The following is a 15,628-nucleotide window of genomic DNA, read 5'->3' as shown; positions in this document are numbered from 1 at the left end:
GGTCTGTGTGCTGCGCTGGCTGCTTCTTTTCAATACAGAAGGGTTTGTTTCTCTTGACAGGACACAGTGGTGGCTCTACAAGCCTTGAGTCTGTTTGCAGCTCTCACTGTGGCAAGCAAAACAGAAATGGATATAACAGTGACAGCCCCTTCTTTGGAAATGCCAGAAACATTCTCAGTTGATACTCGAAACCGTTTCCTGCTTCAGACTAAGGAGGTACTGTAAAAAGTGAGGAATACTTCTGTAAAGTCTGCTAGCTGAAAGTACTTTGAAAATACTGGTTTGGTCATCTTTCTTTCAGATTCCCCCTGCACAACAGATGACAATTACAGTATCAGCGGAGGGAATGGGATTTGCTGTTTTTCAGGTAGGCAATGCAGGCAGTCAGGTAGGTATTCTTGCTGAAGATATTCTTGCTGAAGATATGTTTTCTGTAAGGAAGGTGTGTTTTGGAAGTTTTATAAAACATGCTAATAGGAACAGTCATCCAAAATGTCTTAAATCAGTAGCAAAGTACTTCACTAACTGAGGAATGCTATGAATAAAATATGGATATATTCCTGTAATTTCTGACCAATGGCATGGCCTTTTAAGTACTGCTGGATGACTGACAGTTTTGGGGCCTTTCCATGAGCCAGAGCTGTATCAAAGCAGCCCTGTCCTCCTGCAGAAATGCAATGTTCATTTGCAAGACAAAGGACTGCAGTGGTATACTGACAGACACAGAGTTCAGAGTAAAACAGGTATGTGGACTAGCAGAAATGCCTCATTGAGAACCTGTGGTAAACCATAATAAGGTACAGATCAATACAGAATAAGATTGCATTGCTAGTTACAAGAATTATTTTCCTTTCATTGAAGTAGACAGCAACAAAAACTAAAAATAAGAGGTTAATTACAGCTAGGTTCTCCAGCAGTTTTTACAGTGTTCTGAAATAGCATGAAGAACAGAGTCAAAGGATCCTTCAAACTGTAAACAGTAATAGACACTTAGCATCAACCAAAAGTGTGGGCATGGCAGAAAGTGGAAGGAGAAATACTGTATCAGAAAACAGTGCTGGATCTAACTCAATATGGCCTGCACTAGATCTCACTTCCCCAGTGCCCTCTCCATGGCAATTGGTTGTGACCACACAGGTGAAAGAGCAGACCTTGGAAAAGCTAGCAGAAATACTAGTCTTTGAGCATGAGAGACTAATTTTATTGAAAGTATAAATTTATACTTGATGACTGTGTCACAAAACAAGAGTTCCTACTGGACAACTAGTCACACTTGAGAAAACTGATCCAAAGCCACCTTTAAGTGTCTCCAAGTTTTATGCCAGGTCAGATTATATCTGTTCCATCCAATCTGTCCTTCACTTTAGCATTCTTATGCATCTGGGAAGCAAAAAAAAAAAAAAAAAAAAAAGCCTGGTGATGGTTGGTAAATGTGCTTTGGGATAAAATACCTTTTCAAAGAAGTCTTCACAGCTGCCTATCAGCAGTGAACAGCAGCTGTAGGTACACCTCATTCATTAACCACCAGTCTGCAAAATCCACAGTGCCATAAATCACAACCCACGTTTATTAATTCCCAGAAGTACAAATGAAGTTTACAGCAAAGTTCAAAAGTTTCAGAGGATAATTTAGATTCAGACTTGCAGGCCAAGATAGGAGTGAACATCTCAGCAGGACTGTATTCACACATCAGTGTGCCTGTGTGTGTGATTGTGTGGAATGTAACAAAGTGGGACTCCAGAACAGTTAAGACTACTTAAGCCTAATCATTGTTGGGAAATATTCCCTGATATTAAGTCAGTTAATTTGTCAGGTGAGCTGATGAAAAGCTTTTCAGCAAATTGTTTCTTGCTGGAAAACACTGATTTGTTGAAATTAATACCTTTTGTAAAAACACATTGGTTCCATTTACATTATTTCCAGCAGGAAAATTTCACATTCAACTAGCATGTCTGTTGAAGACTGGGCAGAAGTCTTCCACTGAGAATAGCCAGTTGACTGTGGTGGAAGCATTCCCTGGGGGTGTATAACACCAGGGTTTAAGTTCCTGGTTTGTTGCATGAACGTGGAAATGTGCTCACAAAGAACTGCTGTTCAGGAACCCAGGCTAGATTACCTTGTTCTTTTAGGTCACTGTGCTGTTGCCTCTTTTCCTGAAGCTTTGAGTCAGAGATGCTGTGACTTGATTCAGAATATTGCACTTAACACCCTGGAGTAGTTCCTCCAAAACCTTGTCTTTGCTGAGATCAGTTCCTTCCTTCTGCTTCCTTTGGCAGATCTGGTATTCTAAAAGAAAGAGCGCTGAGGACATTGAATGAGATTTCTCTTTTTCCCAGACATAGGCTAGGTCTGGATCAGATTTAATAAATCAGATAGCATATGACATTGCAATCACATTTCTTCAGCTGGGTTTCATTGTCTTGTACCCATCAGAGTACATTTGGCTTTCTCGCCAAATGTAGCGTGTCAAAACAGTAATTCATTTAAATACCACACAACACAAGATTAAATCCATTCATGGAAACATCGTGCTTTCCCAATAGAATGGATTCTTAGGAAAAAAAAGTGAAATCTCACTGTCTGTGTGTGCAAGTTGGCAGTGCATTCACTCCTGACCCTTCAGGATCTCATAAAATGTATTTATTTTGGATATGATTGTAAAGGCAGACATTTACTTACAGCTTTTTGGTCCTGGTGTCAACAAAGTTTCCAAGCTTGTCTCTCCATTGTAGCTGTATCCCATTGTGGGTATATCCCATGCATGACCTAAGACACTTACTCTGAAAGAGGGAAGAGAGGATAGGTTAGGGTGTTACGAAAGATGCTCTAGAGAAAGGAGTCAAAGAAGCAATCTTCCTTAGGAGGCCTGCTGAAAGAAACACCTCTCTGCTGTCTGGAACCGCTGTGAACTGGTCTTGACACATCACTAAAATAATTGGCATGGCCCATGCCTTCTTGGAAGGAAGGAGAATGCCACTAAAATCTAGAACTAGCAACAAGGGGAGGGTGGACAGGCTCAGACAAGGATGAGTATGGGCAAAGTGGATAGGTGAACAAGATCTCCTTGATCTGATGAGGTATAGAGAGGGAATAAGGAAAAAAACTCAGAATTCCCTGTTGCTCGTTACTGGAAACAATGACTGTTTTTTCCACTCGGTGTATTTTTGCTGAACTTAGGCAGAGGACTGAATGTTATTTAGTGTGATGGTACTGAAATGGGTACATGATGAAATGCACACATATTTCTCTATTACCATTTGAATGGATGTTGAGCACTCAAAAAGGGACAGAAAATATTGGAGATGTTTTAATTGAATTCACATGCTCAGTCAAGCTCATTTATGCTGCTAGTTGAAGAAGAAAAAGGATATGCATTGATTAGGGGATTATAAATGTGCCATATTTTTGGAAGTGTAGCGCAATTGATAGTGTCAGCTACTATTTGAAGCATCACTCATGCAGAAAACTAACTTTTATTTTTCTCTCCTTGGGCCTCTCATCAGAACTGGTTGCACTATACACAAGACTGGACCAGTTCTGCCTTCAGCTTTGACAGTTGCCTTTTAGAATTTAAGAAATGCAGTTGCACATTTTGTTAATTTAATGTGAGTTTCTGTGTAATAGCCTTCTGTCCCCAAAGTGAGTGTGTATACAGAAGAAGGCTTTAATTAAACTCTGTGTTGTGAAAACGTTTTCCTTCATTGTCATGAGAAACAGGGGAAAAGAAAGTCAAGACTGTAACAGCAATAGCTTATTCCATGAAAATACTAGCTGATTGACCTGTTCAATATGTGGTTTCAGAACTTCCTGCTTTGGCAGTAAATTCCCATTCATTAGCTTTTTCTGGCAAAAGTTAAAACAGTTTTGTTTCTATGGTGACAGGTTGTTGAGGCACTGCTTTTGGTGTGCCTTCAGCTGGCAGGCTTTCTAGACTGGTTTCATCCTTGATACTGCCTTCTCCTGTGGAGTAGTTGTGCATGATAAATCTTCACAGTTGCACCATGGCTGTCCTGAGTGTCTCTGCAGAATTGGCTCTGCACTCATACAGCATGCTATATTCAGCAATGTTGGGCAGGGCAGTGGGAATTGTGCATAGAGATGGAAAGAAGGATCATAATTTTTGTATCAAAAAGTGAGAGACATGGCAGCAAAAGCAAAAATCAGAAATTAAAGACGATTCCCTCAGTTATCCAGATAAACACATAACATGGTAGGGGGGTTCTTCTTTACTTTTAGTAGAAAAATAAGCAGAAGGTGGCTAAAGTAACTCCCCTTGCAAGACTCCAACATGCATTTTGCCTGGCTAAAAAAAAGGGAATGAAAAGTGCTTCTGGAAAATCACAGTCCTTCTACAATGGTTTCAGGTAGCAAATGGAAAATTGTCAGTCCAAATTTAAAGGTATGAGAGGGCCTTGTCCAAGTTATAGGTTAGCAAGTCAATTATAGGCTAGCAGGTCTGTGCAAATGTGTATTTTCTCATGTGAATGCTCCTCTGGCATTATGGTGTTAGTGTTTAAACCACACTGATTTACTTTACGTGTCACCTGATGTCTGTACTTGCAATCCACAGCTCAATGTTATGTACAACACAAAGCACAGAGATCAGAGGCTCAGATCTGTCCAAAATCAAGAAGCCTTTGACTTGAATGTTGATGTAAAAGATGATAAAGAGGATAAAAACCACTTGACTTTGAATGTGTGCACAAGGTAGGTAAATCAGTTGGAGCATCTCATACACATCCTTGTATATACCAACTTTAGATTGCTTTAAATAAACTAAATTATCAGTTTCATTGTATGAATTTACTAATGTCGGGGATATAAATGTATACCTGAAGAAAACAAAAATTACTTTGCACAAATTATAGTAGTGAAACTAAGAATCAATTTATAAACCAATTTTTGCTGGCCAGGTTAGTAGTTTTTTTACTATTATGCATAAAGATCGAGGTACCCTAAATGTTAGAGGAATGTGGAAGAGTTTGTGTGAAATACAAGAAAAAAAAATCTCAATGGTTTCTTTGGTGCAAGTGCTTTTGAGCTATAGGGATGAGTGTGGACAGACTTGAAAATTGAATCAGTATCTCTGCATTCTAACTTGAGTAGCAAACTCTGACAAGGACCTGTTACTCTTACCTTTCATGAAAAGAATCCTGTGCTTCTGATACAGACGTAGATACTTTTTTTGTAAAGAGAGAAGGAAATTCTGAGGTGCTACAAACATCATGAAGTAATCATTCTTTTTTTAATCTCTGTAATTAACTTCACCCAGAACAATTTTGGCAGGAGTCAAAATCCATATTTACATAACGATAAATTCACATTACCTTATTGTGCAACTATCTTTGTGGTCTTTCATTCACCAGTAGCTAAGAACTTGGTAATAGAATACAATACATTTTTCTAGATTTGAAAGAGGTGGAAAGTTTTCCACCCTGGCTAATTATTTTCTTTTTGCTGAATAAGGGGGAGAGGGCAGGAGAATATGGGAGAACATGTGCATCTGGGGTGATGCTTCTTGTTCAGTAATCACTTATTAAAAACTGAGCTGAGACTACTCAAGTATCATCTCAGGGACCACAGGACAGCTGTCTGGTGTTACCTGCATAGAATTTGCATCACATGAGAATAGGTGACTTTGAGTTGCATATTCCCAGGCCAGCCAGTCAGTCACGTTATTTCTTTGACTTCTTTGGGCCTCCGTGTTGCTTGCTGTGGAGGTGTTCTACACATATTTAAAAGGTATATTTGAAGGTGCTTGTTTTCTGGCAGCTTCTTCATTATGCATTTCCTATTGTAGTTAAAGACCACTGCATATTTCATATGAAACCCTATAGGACATTTTATCTGTCTATCTATCTCTCTCTCTCTCTCTCTCTATATATATATATATTTATATATATGTATGTGTGTTTATGGTTTTTGTCTTCTGTCTTTTATTATCCACAATAATGTTGTTGTTGCAATGTTTACTGCATTTGTTGTATTTAAGGATTTCATCTATTTGTGAATACTTCCTCTAGAAACACTGTTTTCTTCTTGTGACATTATACATATTAGATAGGTAACACCTTGTTACATTCCTTGTAAATGCAAGATTTGCAAAGTACTGCCTGATCCACCGTGGTTAGTCTTACATACCTTTCATCCACACCCTCTTTTTGCTATTTATTTAAACTTTGTATGCCCTATGCCTAGAACTATTCTTTTGCTCTGCCTACCACAAGGGAACTGTGACTGGAGATGGAGCCTCTAGGTGACACCATCATGCAAATAATCAGCTACAGAGAATATGATTTCAGTACAGAGGATTGATTTAATTTGGGAACTAGCCAGCAGGCATAAAGCCAGAGCTCTGGTTTTATATGTTTCTAGTATCCAGTTCAGTGACACAGATGGTGGGCAGAGACACTAGAATACATGAGAGCTCTTGAAACAGAAGGGGCTTGTTCTCTTTTAAATTCTTCTACGAAGTGTCAACAGCATTCTAAAGTCTAGCATAAACTCCTGACATGTAAAGGGTTTACATGCTGGGTTTGGGGTGCCTTTATGGGCAACCTGACTCTCTAGCTAAGACCTTTCTCTTACAGAGAAGTGCTCCATCTCTCTGGGAAGCCCCTAGGGTGGTGATGCTTTAATTCATGCAAAGTGTTCAAAGAAATGGAGGAAATCTAGTGACATTCAAAAGCAGCCTCAAGAGATTACTTGGAACATTTAGTTACATCAGTTCCATCAACTCTTATTGTGGGAAGTGGATTGGTACTTTGAGTAAGTGTTTAAATTGCTTAGACTACGGCTTCAACCTCTGATTGCTGAGCTTGATAGACTGGTCATCTTCCTCTTCTTTTCCCTTTAAATTGTATATAATATATGCCTTATCTGTATTCCTAAATTAGTTTAAAGTTGGCCTACTCATGATCTTTATAGCATGATGTAGCTTTCTAGTAGAGAAACCAGTTCAGAAAGGCTGTTGAAATCTCAAGGAGTGGTATGTATAGTCTAGCTGTGGGTATGCATCTAGCTGTGGATATACATAGGTATTGAAAGCTTCACCATCACAATTCTTTTCTTTTCTTTAATCTGGAGAATATTCACCTTCTCTCAGCCAGCTTGATAGGGGTTGGCTATGGTCTTCTTAACTGGTATTATTTATGACACTAGAGCAGATGATGTCTCATTCAAATTGAAGTGGTTCTTGGTTAGAGGAGCTAATGCACTCTCTGAGAGGCAAATACCCAGGATTGCTAGTTTTTTCTACATCTTACTGTCCACGTACCTTTTCCAGACATGGGAAACTGATCACTGGTGGTTCAATTTACTCTCTCATTTCTGCTTTCTGCCTACACTAGCTTGGTTTTGTTTTCTCTTCTTTGTATTATCTGTGAGAGGGTCTCACCCTGATCTCATATTGCCGATGAGCTGAAATATAAAGTTCAACTGAAAATATTAGCAGTTTTCTTCAGGTACAAGTTTCAAGTCTGTCTTTCTCTTACTGGTCATTCTTGCATGATGATTTTTTCCCCCTTTTTTTTAAGAGACCATGGGGTTGAAGCGATAGTACCACAACCCACCTCCAAGGCTGCTGCTCTTCCTTTTTTTGAGAGCCAGATCCTCCTAAATTCTAGGGATATATCTAATTCACTCCTTGACAGTACCAAGGTAGTTTGGTTCCCTGTTGGTGTTTTAGTAGCACCCCAGGCTGGCTAGACAGCTTGGGTATTTTACTCTCCTCTTCTTGGTAATTATGCAGAAATAATGACATCCAGTTCCAATTCAATTATTTGTTTGCAATAGCAGCTACTTTGGCACAGCACATCATCGAACAGATGGTTTCACTTGTTTCTCATCTTGTGAGCCAACTGAAGTCAGCGGTTGTGCTGTATTTCTTTCAAAGTTGTATCTGCCTTGAATCAGCCAGGCTTAACAGCAGTGCTTTGAAAGCAACTCTTCCCTTTTATTTTTTTTTTAACTACCCAGCTCTACAAAGAAATAGTTTAATTACTTTCAATACTGCCAGGCTTTCGAAATGAGGATTGGAGACACTTCTGTTTTAGTGGGACAATAATAATTTACCTTCCATGCTAAGGCCAGGGAAACTCTTCTGCTCTCTCCTTTATTTAAAGCAGTAGAATCTTTTGCAAGTCATTTAGGTGACACTTGTAGCACAGAGCACCATAAATATATTTTGATATATCTGTTATGCACCATAGTGTGCAAGGCTTGCCCAATAGAGCAGACTTTTACTCCAGCATCTGGTTTTCACATTGGAAGAAGATATAATAATAAAAAGAAGATACAATAATAATAAAAAAATGGGACTCAACTTATTAAATCTTCTTCCAAATGTAGATTAACAACATGGCTATGCATCCTAAAACTGAAAATTTGTGAAATAATTTGATGATGACTTTGTTAATGGTGCCGTCAGTCTCTGTGAAGGAAATATGAAAAGGTCTGGGAGACTTCTTTGGTGTATACATCTGTATCTTGGCTTCCAAAATGAATAAAAGCAAAACAATGCATCCATAAGAGGAAATGCATATATTTCAGTACAAGAATTCCCGCAGCAGTTTCTTAATTGCTTCTTCTGAAACATGTTTAATTGCAGTAGTTTCTGCATATTTGTAATCTAAACCTGTAGTAATAGATGCTGATGGAAAGTTCCTCATGGTGTCAGTGTAGTCTCACATGATTTATGTATTGAAGTTTTCTCAGTGCTAAACCAGCGTTTGCATATTTGGCTAAAATTAGCTAGAAAAATAATTGAGAAATTAATTATTAGCTTTTTATCATTAGACATTTTCATGTCAGGATTTTGTTCCATTTATTTCCTAAGTATTCTTAAGCATTATTACTTCATTAGATGGGACTTAAAGATCAAATGTTTTCTTTGGAGAGTGGGCCACTGTATTTCTACTAAAAGTTTCTTTGTCTCTGTGTTTTGAAAAGGTACTTTGGTTCTGGCACAACTCCCAGTAGTGGTATGGTCCTCATGGAGGTTGGCTTACTCAGTGGTTTCTCTGTGTCACCAGATTTTGTTCCATTAGACAATACAGTTAAGAAGACGGAAAAGGAAAATGGAAAAGTCAACCTATACTTGGATTCTGTAAGTTAGAAATAACAAAGAAATGTGTTTGTGGTGATTTTGATCTTGACTCAGACATTGTTAGGCTTAGATTTGGAAGGACATATTATGATTGTGTTCTTTGGGGAAATCAACATCTGCTATTTACATTGAATTAATGGTTCTTCTGTTTTTTAGTGAGACTGATTGGATAGGTATAACTCAATTGTATTTGTAAGGGATTTCTAATTAGGCCTCTTAAAAATCACACTTAAGAAGGCAGACTTCATGAAGTCTGTAATTTGACCAAATGACTGCAAACGAGATAAGCATCTTAATATCCACCCTGACTCTTAAGCCTTTAGAAATGGACTACCACTGAGCTAAAAGTCCTTAGCTCCTCCATGAAACCACCATCCCCAGGGTTCTCAGGATGCTTCTCTTCTCTTTTCCTAGCTAAATGAAACACAGGTTTGTGTGGATATTCCAGCTGTGAGAGACTTCAAGGTGGCAAATATCCAAGATGCGTCAGTGACTGTAGTGGATTACTATGAACCTAGTAAGTGTCAATCATTTGTCATTTCATATGGTACTTAATTATTCAGAAGTTTCAAAGAAAGTTTCTTCTTGTAGGAATAGGAGAAATTTTAGTGAAGAAAAAGCTGCATTGAACTGTAGTCTTTTTGGTCATTGACTTGCCCAATTTGCAAGTACTACTAACAAGTCGTCGTGTTTTCACATATCTGTTGTCCTGCTGGGTTGATTCCTCAACTATTGCAAATTGTCTGGCCCAGTATGTTCCCAAAACTATCAAAATGAATCAGGAGCTTCACTGTGAATCACTAACCAAGTTAATAATTGCCTCTCGAGTAGCTTTGCCACCTGTTCCTTACTTAAACTAAGAGTCCTTCATGGGAGAAAATGCCAATGTTTTGACTTCTGTTGTTACCTAAAAAAGGTGTACATTGAAAAAGGAGTTTCAAAGGGGTTTTTCTGGGGGGAGGGGGCTTTAGGTTGGTTTGCTTGGTTGTGATTTTTTGGGGGCTTTTTGTTTGTTTTTTGTTTGTTGTTGTTGTGTATGAGTGTATTATATGTATTATGTAGTATGTGTTATGTAGAGTGTGTTTTAGAGATGGGCAACAATGTACAAAGCTCTTTGGCAAAATTAAAAGCAAGAAAAAAATTACAGGCTGCTGGAGAAGATACTGGGTTTTCATTACATGAACCACCTTCATTAAGGTACTTTATTAAGGATTTGGGCTTGGTTTGAGATAAGGCATAAAAAAGTTGTATAGGCAATATTTTCATGCATTTTAGCACAATACAAAAGACAACCAAATATGATGTGTGCTACTTCAGCTAGATGAAGGTTACATTTATTCTATATAGGCTGAAATTATTGCTCATTCACAGAATTTTAAAGTAAAATAGGAAATGAATGGTTATAAGTACACTGCACATTAATTAGAGCATGTTTTAAGGGCTAGTGGCTTAAAAAATTACAGCAAGTTTTTATTTGAGAGAAACACTTAAGACTTAGAATCTGTGGCTGAAATGAATTTCCAGTTCCTGGAAAGAAGAGCTTGGGATCTAATCTTTCATAAGACTGCTATTAGATAGGCTAATAAATATGTTTGTTGTAAAGTCACAGGTAAATGCACATGTAAATATTTTTATTATATTTAAATAAATTTAGTTCATAAATTCTCAGTTAGCAAACTAATATTAAGGACCAAAATTTATATGATGTAATCAGTGGTGTCATTTCTTTAATTTCAAGATAATGGTTTGTGGAAATATTATTTTACAGAACACCATTCCTATCAATATATAGCACAGATATATTATTGATCAACATATATATATATATATATATATATATATATATATATATATGCCATGCTGAGTTCTTCTGGGAGAATTCCTTCCTGTCTAATACAGGAATGTGATTTGTGATTTTATTTTAATTTATTATTTTCCATCACTGTTGTAGTTGGTGACCCAAGCTGCAGGGATATATTTTATGTGATGATGACAGATTCATGTCATATTCAGAGCTAGGAAATGCTCTGGCATTTATTGATAACTCTAATTTTGTTGTGGCAGATAGTACAATTGACATATGTGTAAGAGCTAGCTTGAATGCCAGCACAGCAGTATTCTCTTACCTGACATTTTATAACTAACTGGGTGTCACTGTTTGGTAAACATTTGGCCCATAACATTTTAAATACCCTGAGGCATGTAATGACAATGAATATAATTTCAGTTAAAAAATGCTACTACAAAAAAAAAAAAAAAGAAGTTGCAAGGTCTCTGGTTGGAAGGAAAAAAAAAGGAAAAAAGTCACTATGAGGAAGAAACTTTGCAAAAGCTTGTTCCTTGAGCAACTACCAGGCACTGATGTTTCTGAAATGAATATGATTTTTCAGAATTCTAGTCTGGCTCTGTAGCAACTCTTCAGGGAATGAGGGAGTAAAATACAAGAGCAGGACCTAGGTGAGGTGAGCAGTCCCAGATTCAGGAAGCTGGAGCTCCCATACATGGTAGTGGGAGAAAGCATCAGTTAGGAGAGACCTGGCTCTTCAATGTTATAGCCAGCAACTTGCCAGGTAAAGCATCTGAGTTCCTTTGTCCTGTAGGTAGGGGCAACATTCTTTCCAGAATGTTTGTCCAAGGTTTGTGAACAGATTGTGTTTAACCATTGAGACTGAGTCTGTGAAATTGTGCCTTTCACCAGGCGTTGGCCTGAATACATTGTGGTGTTCTGGGTGAAGAAAAATGAGTAATGGCTGGGCTTAAATACCTGGGAAAAGTGTTTTGCAGTGTCTGATGAGGTCTGTGTCAGAGTTTAGTGCATTCTTTAAAAATTATTTCTTTTTGAAGCTAGGTTCTTGGTTAATTTTCAGAAGTTCATTAACTAATGTTAACTAACCTTTCTGAACAGGGAGAAGAGCAGTAAGAAGCTATAATTCAGAAGTAATGCAAAGTATAACCTCTTGTGACTTCTGTGAAAGTGATTGCAACCTTTGCCACAGAGATGGTTCTGCAGCCTTGCTTCAGCATTCTTCATTGGCCTCCTTGTTCTGTGTACTCTTTGTCCTTCATGTAAACTTGCTGTGCAGTTGGGTGCTGTAAAAAGAAATAGATTATGTTTCACATCTAAGGTTTCCATAAATTATCCAAAGAAAATTTTATGTTCAGATACCAGCCTGTCTTTAGTGATTACCACGACCAAACTCCTGCTGTGTTCAGGGAGAACTGGGCTCGCCCATATGGTAAATTTCTGGCTGTGCCAGAAAACTTCTACGAGTGTCTGCTGGAAAAGTTAGTTTCATACTGAATTTATTTTCTGAAGAAGCACAGAGTTACTGAGAAAGCAGTGTGATAAAAAGTAAACTTAGCTCCATAATCCCACTTTGTTTTTACCCCAGCTTCCAACTGTGCTTGTTTTTTAGGGATGCATGTTAATTTACCATGCTTTTCTGAAACACTATCTGCTTCTCCATTAGGGTGTTGAAAAGCAATGGTAGGAGCTTGCTGTCAGAGTTCACTTTGTTCTGTTCTGAAGATGTGACACTCAACATTAATACTGAATTTCTCTGTGTGCTCTCATGGGGAATAATATGAAAAAAAGAAGGAGCTGGCTTCAGAGCACATCCAAGAGCCAAAAAGTACTGCATTTAGAAACTGCTGAATGCTCCAGAAAGTTGTCAGTCTCTTTTTTTTTTTTTTTTTTTTTTTTGTAATCATTACAGAGCAGGTAGGTGGATTTTTTTGTCAATTCATAAGCTAATCATGCTTGAAAGTAATGCCTCAGAATGTTCTCATGCATTTTACTCTAAAAGGTTTTTTACTGTAAATGTGTCAAAGATAAAGTCTGTTTATCAGAGTTCATTTTTCCAGGGTTATTCAGAAACAAATGCAGTTGTGAGAATGCTGGTGTCAGCTGGCATGCATTTATGGCCAGATGAAGGAAGTTTGCTTTGAACCTGTTCTGGTTTTTTTGATGTCTCCTGGAAATGTCACTCTGGGGCATCATTTATGTCTTGTGCTTTCAGCATCACCTTGTCAACAGTTCAGGTGGCATACCCCAGACAGTTGTTTACTGCTCTCAGTGCCATGTGACTTGGTGGCCCTGGATGCCATCTGTGCCTCAGTTGCTGGTGGTGGGAGAGGCTTTTAGGAGGCATGGGCTGCCTATGCATTCAGTCCAGCCAAACAATTCACACGCTTGCTTAACTTCAGCCACGTCCATGTATGCTCAAGTGCTCTGCTGAAGTGGAATGGAGGAGAGGAATGGTGAAAAGTAGCAGGCACTTTTGCACCCAAAACTGCTCTTTGCACATGGGGAGAATTACAGATCTCTGTGAGTGTGGAAATGTGTGAGCTTGGGAGCTCGTTGCTCCTGAGTGAGTGTATGAATGCCTTCCTTGTCTGGCAGCCAATCTGTTCTTTTTGTACACTACCTGTAATATCTAATGCTTATTTCTTTTTGATAAGGCAGCCAAGCTGTTATAGTTACTGAAATGAAGTTAATAGCTGTCATGCTGACTAAGAGATGTGGAAGTTCTAATTTCTATTGATTCCCTTTCTTTCATACCTTTATTAGACGGAGTGTGTTTTTGTGCACATGTAATAATAATATGACAGTCACTTTCCTTGAGCAATTTTTGCTCAAGGATTTTGATTCCATTTTTGCTACTGCTTAAAATGTATATTTTTGTATTTGTGCTCATCTATAATGTTGTTCACAAAGGAAATTTTGCATATTAGTATGGGAAGAGGCCTGAACTTCCTAGACTGGGAGTGCTTTCTAATACCAATGCATAGGTTTTAACTGCAGAACTAGTTTAGATGGGGTTATTTGTTTTACCTCCCCTGGTTTTGGAATTTACAATGTTTTTCACAAATTTGGGGTTCTGTCCTGTTTCTTAGGCAGAGCTTAGGCCTGGTTCTTCATGGTCATTCATGCTTTTCACTTGTCCTTGGTGTGTTACTTATTTAGCCTTTTGAGTAGTTAATTAGTGCCTGAGCAGAGTGTGTGTGCTGCTCTGACCCACATGAAGTAATGTATTTATTGAAGCCAAACAGATTGCTTAGTCAGTAGGATGCAGGATCCCATCCTCTGTAAGCCATACATGGGTCCAAAGCTAAGAGAAATGAAGATACAGACTTAAACACACCTCTGCATCTCAAATCCTTTATTCATTTATGGGAGCCTAAATCAAACTGTGCCAAGTGTAAGATGTGGAAAAAATTCTCATCTAAACTGGGATGTGTTTTGATTTTCTTGCGACCTATGAAAGTTGGTCTTCTCTTGTCTTTGAGAACAGCAGACTTGACTTGTCATTTGTCTCCCTTTAATATAATTTCAAAAACCCAAAGCTCACGTACTTCCAGGTTTTACTATATGCAGGGCTTCTAATAGGGACATTGGTACCTGATTAATGATAGGATAAAGGGGCTTATTTTCTAGACAAGATGTACTGGAGATAAATTGCTCTTTTGCAGTAGATAGTAGGAATAAATTAGTTCTGTTTTGCATGCAGTCCAATCTTCCTGAAAATCCTCCAAGAAAAACAGATTTAAAATGCTTAGGACAGTGCAGCTTTTACAAGTATTCCCTTACATTTGTTTTTGCTACAAACAACACATGTTTCTAAATGATTTTTGGCTGCCTTGCACACTATATTAAGAATCATCAGTCATAATGTACCATGTCAGGGAAATTGTTGGAGTCAGTGAATAAACATTGTCTTTTATTTTACTTTATTCTATACAGAAGGCATTTTATTGCAGGCATCCAAATCTGCATCTGTATCAAGCTATTTTAAAGAAACAGTGTACATTGTATGACTTTAAACAAATGTTTACACTAGGTGGCCTTTAACATTCCTGCATCAGTGCCTTCAGTCACTTTGCAGTAGTGGCTGGTGCTTTGAATGAATTGCAGAGGATAAAATTTGTACTGTGTTGGCAGTGAATGGAATATTATTTGGCATTGTGACTTTGTTTTCCTCATTGTTGTGTGGGATTCTTCACACAAATGCTCAGCATATATATTATCCCCATTGCTCTGTAACACCCATGGATGTTAGGGGGGCTGTGCTCCCACTGAAGTTAGCAGGAAATCTTGTAGCAAAAAGTCTTTTGGAACTCTTCAGCAATAAGGTCTACAAGGAGTTTTAAGGAGTGATGCTAAAAGCAGTCATGAAAAGGTCTTTTGTGATGGAGTCTTCATGTTGTATTGGCTGGACATTTCTGCTGTTCATTGACAAATCTGAGTGTGCACTGGTATTTCCCATGCCCTTTTCAGCCACAGGGTGTCAATGGATATGGTCTATCTAGAGCCCTTAATTTGCTATTGAATCAGTAAGAGGTATTTATTTAGGTTTGAGTCTAAAACAAAACTCTAGTGTATTTTAAAGGTGTTCCCCCCCACATTCTGCCTCTGCTGTCATCCATGATCTTAGCTGAGGGTTTCTCTACAGGTTTCAATGTGGGTGTCATTTAGAGATCTTCTATACTAAATGCTGTAGTACAGAACAGGGAATGAGTGCT

At 38.1% G+C, this 15,628-nt stretch overlaps 1 protein-coding gene across 1 annotated transcript in view; it reads left to right on the top strand.

Annotated features, from left to right (window-relative positions):
- Positions 1-14,839, top strand: part of CD109 (CD109 molecule) — a 66,405-nt gene extending 51,566 nt beyond the window's left edge. Inside the window, exons 28-33 of the mRNA XM_053938837.1 lie at positions 61-216; positions 302-367; positions 4,571-4,707; positions 8,950-9,106; positions 9,521-9,623; positions 12,012-14,839. Of these exons, the coding sequence (XP_053794812.1) occupies positions 61-216; positions 302-367; positions 4,571-4,707; positions 8,950-9,106; positions 9,521-9,623; positions 12,012-12,202 (810 nt within the window). The 3' untranslated portion in view covers positions 12,203-14,839. The remainder of the gene's footprint in view (positions 1-60; positions 217-301; positions 368-4,570; positions 4,708-8,949; positions 9,107-9,520; positions 9,624-12,011) is intronic.
- The last annotated feature ends 789 nt before the right edge of the window (positions 14,840-15,628 follow it).

Source organism: Vidua chalybeata, chromosome 3 (genome assembly GCF_026979565.1).
Source record: "Vidua chalybeata isolate OUT-0048 chromosome 3, bVidCha1 merged haplotype, whole genome shotgun sequence".
Lineage (NCBI taxonomy): Eukaryota > Metazoa > Chordata > Aves > Passeriformes > Viduidae > Vidua > Vidua chalybeata.
This window is presented reverse-complemented; position numbering and strand designations above follow the sequence as displayed.